Here is a 10,633-nt window from a genome sequence, read left to right as displayed (position 1 = left end):
CGGATCACCAAACCGTCGCCTAACCCTTTAGGCGACGGTTTTAGCCTGTTTTTTTTGTAGTGAATATTTTTAGCATGAAAAATAATTTTTTATAGATAACTTAAGTATGATATATGTCTCACAAAATTGGCTCCTGAAATCGTCTTATAAGAGTTTTTGTCTTATATTTAAGCCCAATTCGTTATCACGTCTAAGCCGATTTCAGTCATTTAGTGGGATAAAGACTCGTGTTGTTGTATATTATGAAATTAAAATAAATAAGTTAGCTATAAAACTGCTTAAAAACAAAATATAAATAAAGATTCATTCATTATATTTTCAAGGAATTATTTTAAAAATAAAATTTAATTATTAAAATATAATATTTTCTGTTAAATTCATAGAGCGTTAATATCTAAATATTGGACATTAATGCATTAAAATTTAGTTTTTTCATCACTAATGGTATTTAAAGAAAATGAAAAGAAAAAAAATTGAAAGATATAAATTAAGAAAATAAAGGATTAATATAAGGGAATTTAGTTGCACTAATACATTTAAAACAGAATGGTGAGTAAAATAACTTTGGTCAAACATTTTTTAAAAAAATAAAATTTGATCAAAGTTATTCCCCAAATATCCCATTTAAAAACCTCTATTTTTAAAAACAACCTTACTTAAAATTTTATAATATAGTCTTACATCATTTAAAAACCATAAAATAGCCTTATTCTACCATTTTCTCTATCTTAATTTAATTTTGGGTTTGACGTATAAAATTTTGTCATCATAAAATTGGTCAATTTCCTATAATTATTAAAGTCAGATATTTCTCATGATATGATTTTTACAATTTGATTTTTTTTTATAAATATTTATTTTTATTATATGAGAGTATATTAATAAATTATGAATGTTTAAGTATGAATTGGTGTAATATTTGATCAATTTAATATGAACAAATTAAATTCATTATATTATAATGATGAACAAAAAAAAGCGCCAATTTACCTTTTATTTGACTACTAATCTTGGTGGAAGATTCAATGTTCTACTTCTAGATGTTTTTTTTTCTTCATATATGCATAAACTTTAAAACTTTAGTCATGAAATTGTTCTTTTTTTTTTTTTTTTCAATCTGATGCCAAAGTTTTTTTATTTTTTTTATTTATAGCTTTTAGTTAACTTTGCTGGTATGAGTTTATTAGTAATTTTGATACACATTTCTATCTTTCTCAGATTTTTTTCTCCAACTTATCTTCATTTTTTTTAAATGTTCAAACTATCTCAGTAAGTCTTATATATTCACTTATATATAAATATCATGTCTTAATAAAATAATTTTTTGTTACATCAAAATTATCGAACACGAAAAAATTTAATATGTGTGTCACAAAAAACTAGTATATGGTTGATTTGTACGATGTGATTTCTTTGGTCATTTTATTATAAATTTAATCACTTGATGTAAACAAATTATTATTTTTTCAAAGTTTATTTTAGGAGAAATTGACCTTTAGTTCCCAGCCGTCGTTTTTTATTGTGTTCAGTCCCTAAGTACTTTTTTAGTACCACATTTCCACATGAAGTGTACCACAATTTCTATGACATAGTACCACAATTTTGTGGGTAGGGAGTGAACCCAAAGAAATGTTTTGATCGAGGATTTTTCTATCAATTTGCCATCTATTTTACGTCCAAATCAAATATTTTAATAATAAGTGTCATCCATAGTAAACGGCATGAGGGACTTGTATTGATAAATAGAGTTATTTATCTAACCAGACGCAGGAAGCGCTTTTGTTTACCCTGTTTCGTCTCTCTTCTTGTTCTCTCTCCCTCTCCCCGTGTGTGTATATGTAATATATATACATAGAGAGAAGACAGAGAATAAACTTTAGAAAAATATATACTTTTTGCTGTGATTTTGCTGCTCTTGTCCCTCCACAATCATCTATCCCAGGTTGCTTTGGCAGACCTTTGTTGTTTTATTGTATAATATTTTTTTTTTTTGCTAGCTTATCTTTCTTCTGTTTCAGTCTCCCTTCTATTTAATTGATTGGAATTTATGAGAATCGCATAATCTGTGATGGGTTTTTCTTGATGAAATCAAAATTTATGTTCTCTTACAATACTGTACGATTGCTTGTGTTTCTTGACTTTAAAGAAAGAGATATATACGATGTTTCATAATTTGGGTATTTTCTTTACGAATCTGTAGGCTGTTTTTTAATTTAAAGAGAGTTATTTAATAGGTTGGCTTTTTGTTATCAAAGTCACCCAGAAAGGAAATTGTTCTAGGGGTTGATGGGTGGCGGTAAATTTCGATTATTCTTCTTGGATGGTTCATCCAATTTTGATTGTATTTTAAATCTTTTGTTATTGTAGCAGAGGTTTGTTCAGTTACTTAAGGCTGTCATATAAGGAAAGGCATTCGGGTATTGTTTCCTGTCGAGAGAGGTGCTTGCTCTTGAAGTCGATGCGTCTTCTGCGAGCTTGATTCCTTTCTCGCTGTAATTAAGTTATTGTCGACCTCAAGATTTGATCTTTATTGTTTCTGCGATCATATTCTTGCTTTCACATGGTATCGGCGGGAAAGAGAGTCTCGTAAGATTAAATTTTGATTATCATTTCAATAATGGGTGCTGTTTGTTGCTGCTGGAGGGATGAATGGGAAGATTTTGCAAATCTGAACAGCTCTGTGTATAGGAACTGTGTTTGCCTTCGTTGCTTTGTTCAGAACTTCTTACTTGTGGTATGATGTGGTTTCTTCTCTGTCAAATTTTATTTGAATGAATGCTTATAATCCGACTTTGTTGCGCTTTAAGTCCTTCTCTGATTTTAGGGTGCTAGGTTCAGTGGCTAAATTGTTCTCAAACTTTATTATAATTATATAATTGCATTCTGCAGTATGAATCAATATTTCACAGAGGAGGACATGCCTTGCCTTCTTCTTCTCAGGGGACAACATCTTTCAGTTCTACGGAAGCACTTGATGACTCTTTAGCTGATATGTATCATGCTCCTCCAAGACCTCTGCCTTATGATGCGAATCCAAGATATGTCCGCATCCAGCCGGATGAATCAGTCTCAAGAAGGGAGAAAGGCTCAACTCATGCAAACAATGAAATGGAACCGCTAAGAATGAGTGCATTTGAGAAAGAGTCTGATTCATTGAGTTACACAAGCAAACAGAAGGACTTTACGTGTGATGAAGGATCGAAAGAATACCATTCGAAATCTCCAATAAAGCTCTCAACAGTTAAAACCATGACAGGTTTTGCCCATATTTACCCATCTTCGGAGGATGAAGATGTTTGTCCAACATGCCTTGAAGGTACCGAATAGTAGCTGCTATAATAATATTATGTTCTTCTTGCAAAATTTATTTAGTTAGATATGCCAAGTAAACATCTTTACATATTCATAATCAAAATTTACCGTGAATTGATTGTGTGGCTAAAAGTACTATCAGCGGTAGTTGCATGCTTAGGAAATAGCAACATAATAGGAACAAAACTCTCAATAAAGCTTGAATTATTTTGTAACGCTTACATTTTATTAGTTGTGGTTTGAGTTTATCTCTAAGCAATAAATAGAACTCGTTTGTTATGAAACTGTAAGACTGTTGCATCCTCTTCTGCAGAATATACCGCTGAAAATCCCAAGATACTGACAAAATGTTCTCACCATTTCCATCTTGGTTGTATATATGAGTGGATGGAAAGAAGTAATACCTGTCCGGTTTGTTGCAAGGTACAGACTGATCCTTCCTGGTGTTTTGCTGTCTGGTTATAATTTACAGTCGCATTTATTTGCTTGCAAGCGTTTAATTGTACTTTCTCCCCTTTATTTTTTTCTGTTATCTCAAACTTATTAAAACTCCTCGTGCTTGTATATGTTGTAATCTTTTGTCATCCTTTTTGCACTGGCTAAGACTAATTTTTTTCTAAAGCCCATGGTTAGTCTCGTTAATTGTGCATAGGCTGATAGTTATGCGAAGGCCTTTGCTCTTCATTCTTCATGCTCTGTCCCCATTATTTATTGCTTTTCATTTGGAGTACTTGTAGGCTTGTTGATCAAACTTATTTTCCGTGCGGAATTCTTTGGCACTGTGCATGTTTATTATTCTTGTAAGCTTTTATGTACCACCTTATTCTGTATGCCCTCAAACAACAAGAGGGATAGGAAGGTATGCAACAGAACTACAAACTAGATAATTGAGTGTTGATGGAAAGTTGAATGGTTCAATGGAGAAGTAAGGTGGTGAAAGGCCGCTAGGACTGGTAAACTGTGACCTCACAGTAGTCTCGATAATGATGCCACATAAATCCGTGTGATATGTAACTACTGCTTGACTTTTGGTGGACTCGAGTATTTCGGGGGCTCGGCTTGTCTGAGTCTGTTGTATGAGAGGACAATCTTTAACGTGTACACCGTAAGCCAGGTGCCAACATCTGAAACTTCAAAAAAAAAATCAAGTAGCAAATACATTATAAGGAGTTATGGGAGAAACAAGCTTTTTTCAACTGAAACCATGCCGAAAAAATTGTGGCCGGTTCAATGAAATCCCAATCTAAAATTGCATCCATCTTAGAAGCGCTGAAGTTTCAATGAAACATTGATTTGCTGTACAAATAGACGGATATATGTTTCGGTCTCAGAGTCTGATAAATATATAATTGGTTTACAGGTGATGGCATTCGATGAAACAACTTGATTTTTCAAAGAAGCTCCGGTCGCGCATGAGTACAGCCGCCACCGGAGAAAGAAGAGCGCTTTGAAGGAGACCGGAAGTGTAAAGTCATTGTAAAACACCGCTTGCTAGTTAAACAAGAGTGAAGTGTTGCCGTTATACGAAGCAAGACGGTTGATTCAAGCTCGATGAATTCTCTCTTCTTTTTAAAAAAATTTACAATCGATTCGTTTATAATTTAAGTGATGTTTAATAGATTGATTTATTACTTCTGAGAGATTGATAACATAATTTAGGAGGGAAGAGCCAATCTTTTGTGGAAACTTGAAAATGAAAGTTTAACAGCCATCATCTCAAAATATGCATCTTAAAAAAAAATTCGAATTAAATCTGTTTACTCGGTTAATTTGGTTAAAATTTTTTTAAAAATATAGGTTCTTTTTTTTTTTTTTTTTTAATTTTAGTCGATAATAATATTAAATTTATTTAGGCTTAACTGATAATGGTAATATCCAAAATATATTTTGTTGTGGGTCGTGACTCATCAGTTCGGTTTTGGTTTTATAAAAAAAAAATCGATCGGTTCGATTTTAAGAAATTCAATTCAGTCAGTAGACAGACGAACCGACCGGACAAAATACTCACCCTAAGTTTAAAGAGAGAAATTTCATGTGGAAGAAAGTTTAACCCAAAATTGGGTAATGACACCATCAGTTTCGGACATGCACATGTCCCATCTCGTGTCTTGAAAAAAATAAGGGGAAGTTTGGACTGAGATGATTAATTGTGAGCAATTTGAGAAAATAAAATTTTGGCTTTTGGCTTTTACTTTGCGAGGAATTGGATAGAGGTAGATTAGGAGAAAAACGATGTGCTGGGTTCCGAAGAGTTCGGAGAAAGAAACGGTTTGCGAATCCCTTAGCTGCCTGAACTGTCCGCAATCTATTAAATGTCAATTTTAATTGATTTGTAAACGAATGGAGCCGTTCCGCGAATTTTTCGAGTCGGCTCTATCTATGTTTGATTTGTATTCGAATTTATCGAATTCGAACTTTTCGGATGTCTCGAGCTTTTGAACTTCATTCTCGAAGCTTACTATCCGAACAATGATTCGAATAGCTCACAAATAAGTTCGAAGATTTCGTGTCTTCCTGTATTTGGATGTTTTCTTGTAAATTTTCTTTGAGTGCTTATTCTAGTATCTTATTATCAAAATCCTCGAGCTTCAATTTGCTAATAAAATATGCTGTTGGTTTTTGGATTGTTTTCACCATTGCTGTCACTGGTTTGTCACTTCGCTTGCTCGCAATGGCCTTTGTTTCAAATGTTTGTAGGCAATATGAGCATTAAATGGACGAGTCAATAAAGGTTGGCATTTTTGACTCAAATAGAAAGGAACGCGTTTTATACGCGGTAGGATGCGTTCAGACGGAACGCGTTTTCACACTGACAGGAAGTTCTATAAATAGAGTTACATTCCTTCATTCTGAAATCATTCCTTCTTCGAGTTTTCTCTCATCTTATAAGCGTTTGAGTGCTTAGTTCTATAATATTTGTGAGGTGTTTGTTCTCCTGTATTAAGAGAGTGTGTGTTCTCTTTGGAAACACAGTGAGTGAGTTGTACACCACAAAATATTATAGTGGAAATTCTTTTCATCTTGCCCGTAGTTTTTACCATAATAATTTTTAGGGGTTTTCCACGTAAATCTCGGTGTCCAGTTTATTCTTTATTTTCGAGTTTTATTATCTCAAATTACCGCAAGTGGGACCAACAAGTGGTATCAGAGCCTTGGTTTAAAATTTCTTAAAAATTCTGAGTATGCTCTGTGGTTGCAGCCTAGACTGATCTTCCACATCAGAAAAGATTTTTTGAGATTTTTTATTTAAGGTGAGATTATTTTGTCCAGTCTACTAAAATTGTTGTAGACATAATGGCGGGAAGGTACGAGATAGCAAAGTTCAATGGAAGCAATTTTATGTTGTGGAAAATAAAGATTCAAGCAGTTTTAAGAAAGGAGAATTGCTTGGCGGCTATTGGAGATAGACTGGTGGAAATTACGGATGATGGAAAGTGGAATGAGATGAATGACAACGCTGTTGCCAATTTACACTAGGCTATAGCAGACGAAGTTTTGTCAAGTATCTCTGAGATAAAAACAGCCAAAGTTATCTGGGATACTCTGACAAAGATGTATGTGGTCAAGTCGCAACACAACATGATTTTCCTAAAGAGAAGGCTTTATACTCTTCGAATGGTAGAATCCTCATCGATGACCGACCATATCAACACATTAAATACTCTATTTTCCCAACTCACTTCCATGTGGCATAAAATAGGGGAAAATGAACTTGTGGAGCTTCTACTTCAAAGTCTACCGGACATAACCAACAATATTCTTATGGGCTTTCTAAGATTCGACGATGTCTTAACTGCAATTCTCGGTGAAGAAAGTCGGTGCAAGAATAAGGAAGATAGGTTGGTAACATCGAAGCAGGCGGAGGCTTTACCGATGATAAGAGGAAGATTTATGGACCGTGACTCCAGTGGGCGCCAAAGACGAGGTAGATCAAAGTCGAGAAGTAAGAAGAAAAATATTTACTGCTTTAAATGTGGCGGTAAAGGGCACTTCAAGAAAGAGTGTACGAGTATCGAGAAGAGTTCTCAAGGAAATGTGGCCAGTACTTCAGGCAGTGGTGAAATATTATTCAGCGAAACAGCAACAGTTGCAGAAGGCAGACACAAATTTTGTGACACATGGATTATGGATTCAGGAGCGACGTGACACATAACGTCTCGGAGAGAATGGTTTGACCATTATGAACCAGTCTCAGGAGGATCTGTATTCATGGGAAATGATCATGCTTTGGAAATCGCTGGGGTCGGTACTATCAAAATTAAAATGTTTGATGACATCATTCGCACGATACAGGAGGTACGACATGTGAAAGGACTGACGAAAAATCTTTTGTCCTTGGGGCAATTGGATGATATCGGGTGCAAAACTCGGATCGAGAACGGGATCATGAAAATTGTGAAAGGCGCGCTTGTGGTTATGAAGGCGGAAAAGATTGCTGCAAATTTGTATGTACTTTTGGGAGAAACACACAAAGAGGCAGAACTAGCTGTTGCATCAATTGGTTCAGGAGAAGAATTAACAGTGTTATGGCATAGAAAGCTCGGGCATATGTCAGAACGGGAGTTGAAAATTCTCTCAGAACGGAAGCTGCTGCCGGGACTTACAAAAGTGTCACTACCCTTTTGTGAGCACTGTGTTACCAGTAAACAACACATATTAAAGTTTGGCACTTCTATTGTCAAGAGCAAAAGCATATTGGAGCTGATTCATTCGGATGTTTGGCAAGCACCAGTTGTATCCCTAGGAGGAGCGAGATACTTTGTCTCGTTCATTGATGATTTCTCTAGGAGATGTTGGGTGTATCCAATCAAGAAGAAATCAAATGTTTCCAGATCTTCAAAGATTTCAAAGCGCGGGTTGAACTTGATTCTGAGAAGAAAATCAAGTGTCTGAGGACTGACAATGGAGGAGAATATACCAGTGACGAGTTTGATGCATATTGTCAACATGAAGACATCAAAAGACAGTTCACAACAGCTTACACACCTCAACAGAATGGAGTGGCGGAGCGGATGAACAGAACCTTGTTGGACAAAACAAGAGCTATGTTGAGGACTGCGGGTCTAGAAAAGTCATTTTGGGCAGAAGCAGTCAAAACCGCTTGTTATATTATCAATCGTTCTCCTTCAGTGGCGATTGATCTGAAGACTCCGATGGAGTTGTGGACTGGGAAGCCGACAGATTATTCTCATTTGCATACATTTGGAAGTCCTGTGTACGTTCTGTACAATGAGCAAGAAAGATCGAAGCTGGATTTGAAATCCAAAAAATGTATCTTCTTGGGTTATGCTGATGGAGTAAAGGGGTTTCGCTTGTGGGATCCTACTGTTCACAAGCTTGTCATCAGCAGAGATGTTATCTTCGAGAAAGATAAAGTAAAGGGAGACAAAAGCATACAGAATTTAGAAACTACTATATTTCAGGTGGAAAATAAGACGGACGAAGGTCAAGTTTCTTGTGAAACAGTACCAGAGCACGAAGAACAAGAACAAGTTGAGTCTGAAGTTTCCAATGTGAGGCAGTCAACTCGAGACAGAAGACCACCAGGTTGGCTTTCAGATTATGTCACTGAAAGCAATATTGCATATTGTCTATTATCAGAGGATGGTGAGCCATCGAGTTTCCACGAGGCTACTCAAAGCTCGGATGTATCCTTGTAGATGATAGCAATGCAAGAAGAGTTGGAGGCATTAAACAAGAATAAAATTTGGGATCTTGTTACACTACCACGAGGAAGGAAAGTCATTGAAAATAGATGGGTCTATAAGATCAAGCGTGATGGCAATAACCAAATGGAACGGTATCGTGCTAGATTGGTGATAAAAGGGTATGCTCAGAAAGAAGACATTGATTTCAATGAGATATTTTCTCATGTGGTTCGGCTTACAACAGTCAGAGTAGTGTTGGCATTGTGTGCAGTGTTCGACCTACATCTAGAACAGCTAGATGTAAAAAGGGCGTTTATTCATGGAGATCTTGAAGAAGAAATCTATATGCTCCAGCCAGAAGGTTTTGCGGAAAAAGACAAAGAGAACTTAGTTAGCAGGTTGAACAAATCTCTGTACGGTCTCAAACAGACGCCGAGGTGTTGGTACAAGAGATTTGATTCCTATATCATAAGCCTTGGATACAACAGACTGAGTGCAGACCCTTGTACGTATTTCAAGAGGTCTGGTGATAATTATATCATTTTGCTGTTGTATGTGGACGACATGTTGGTAGCAGGCCCCAACAAAGATCATGTCCAAGGATTGAAGGCACAGTTGGCTAGGGAATTTGATATGAAGGACTTGGGACCAGCAAACAAGATTCTAGGGATGCAAGTTCACCGAGACAGAAGTAACATAAAGATTTGGATTTCCCAGAAAAATTATTTGAAGAAAATCTTGCAACGCTTCAACATGCAAGATAGTAAGCCAATTTCAACCCCTCTTCCTGTTAACTTCAAGTTATCCTCCGAGATGTGTCCTAGCAGTGAAGTAGAGAGGATGGAGATGTTTCGAGTACCATATGCATCAGTAGTGGGAAGTTTGATGTTCGCTCTGATCTGTACAAGACCGGACATTGCTCAAGCAGTGGGAGCAGTTAGTCGGTATATGACGAATCCTGGACAAGAGCATTGGAGCACTGTTAAGAGGATCCTTAGATACATTAAGGGTATCTCGAATGCTGCATTATGTTATGGAGGATCAGATTTTACACTCAGGGGCTATGTCGATTCAGATTATGCAGGTGATCCTGATAAGAGGAAATCTACTACTGGTTATGTGTTTACACTTGCAGGAGGAGCAGTAAGCTGGGTTTCAAAACTGCAGACAGTTGTGACGTTATCTACAACGGAGACAGAATATATGGCAGCTACTCAAGCTTGCAAAGAAGCAATATAGATTAAAAGGTTATTGGAGGAGATCGGGCACAAACAAGATAATGTTCTTTTGTTTTGTGACAGTCAGAGTGCATTGCACATCGCAAGGAATCCAGCCTTTCATTTCAGGACTAAACACATTGGAGTACAATTTCATTTTGTGCGGGAAGTAGTAGAGGAAGGAAGCGTGGATATGCAGAAGATTCATACAAAGGATAACATATCTGATTTTCTGACCAAGCCAGTGAACACTGATAAGTTTGAGTGGTGTAGATCCTCAAGTGGTCTAGCGGAAACGTAAGCAGCAGGGAATGGCAAAATTGAAAAGATGTGTGGAGATGTGCTTGATTCTCAATCAAATCTCCAAGTGGGAGAAATGTAAGGAACGCGTTTTATACGCGGTAGGATGCGTTCAGACGGAACGCGTTTTTAACGCGTTTTCGCACTGACAGAAAG

General features: G+C 36.3%; 1 protein-coding gene across 3 annotated transcripts; it reads left to right on the top strand.

Moving 5' to 3' along the window:
• Positions 1-1,762: 1,762 nt before the first annotated feature.
• On the top strand, positions 1,763-4,793 carry LOC140985563 (E3 ubiquitin-protein ligase At3g02290-like). 3 transcript variants are annotated; one of them, XM_073453411.1, is made up of 5 exons: positions 1,763-1,942; positions 2,371-2,734; positions 2,890-3,316; positions 3,626-3,735; positions 4,673-4,793. In XM_073453411.1, exons 2-5 carry the CDS (start codon positions 2,618-2,620, stop codon positions 4,697-4,699), a joined length of 681 nt encoding a protein of 226 aa, XP_073309512.1. In that variant the 5' UTR covers positions 1,763-1,942; positions 2,371-2,617; the 3' UTR covers positions 4,700-4,793. The 3 variants fall into 3 exon arrangements, with proteins under 3 accessions (XP_073309512.1, XP_073309513.1, XP_073309514.1); XM_073453412.1 differs by having other exon boundaries at positions 2,368-2,734; XM_073453413.1 differs by lacking the exon at positions 1,763-1,942 and having other exon boundaries at positions 1,975-2,734.
• The last annotated feature ends 5,840 nt before the right edge of the window (positions 4,794-10,633 follow it).

Source organism: Primulina huaijiensis, chromosome 10 (genome assembly GCF_012295235.1).
Source record: "Primulina huaijiensis isolate GDHJ02 chromosome 10, ASM1229523v2, whole genome shotgun sequence".
Taxonomy (NCBI): domain Eukaryota; kingdom Viridiplantae; phylum Streptophyta; class Magnoliopsida; order Lamiales; family Gesneriaceae; genus Primulina; species Primulina huaijiensis.
This window is presented reverse-complemented; position numbering and strand designations above follow the sequence as displayed.

Excerpts from the sequence above, each read along its gene's own strand:
- LOC140985563 (XM_073453411.1), top strand. The coding sequence starts at position 2,618 with ATGGGTGCTGTTTGTTGCTGCTGGAGGGATGAATGGGAAGATTTTGCA. Across the intron at positions 3,317-3,625 it reads TTGTCCAACATGCCTTGAAG|AATATACCGCTGAAAATCCC; the intron begins GTACCGAATAGT and ends CCTCTTCTGCAG. Across the intron at positions 3,736-4,672 it reads CCTGTCCGGTTTGTTGCAAG|GTGATGGCATTCGATGAAAC; the intron begins GTACAGACTGAT and ends ATTGGTTTACAG.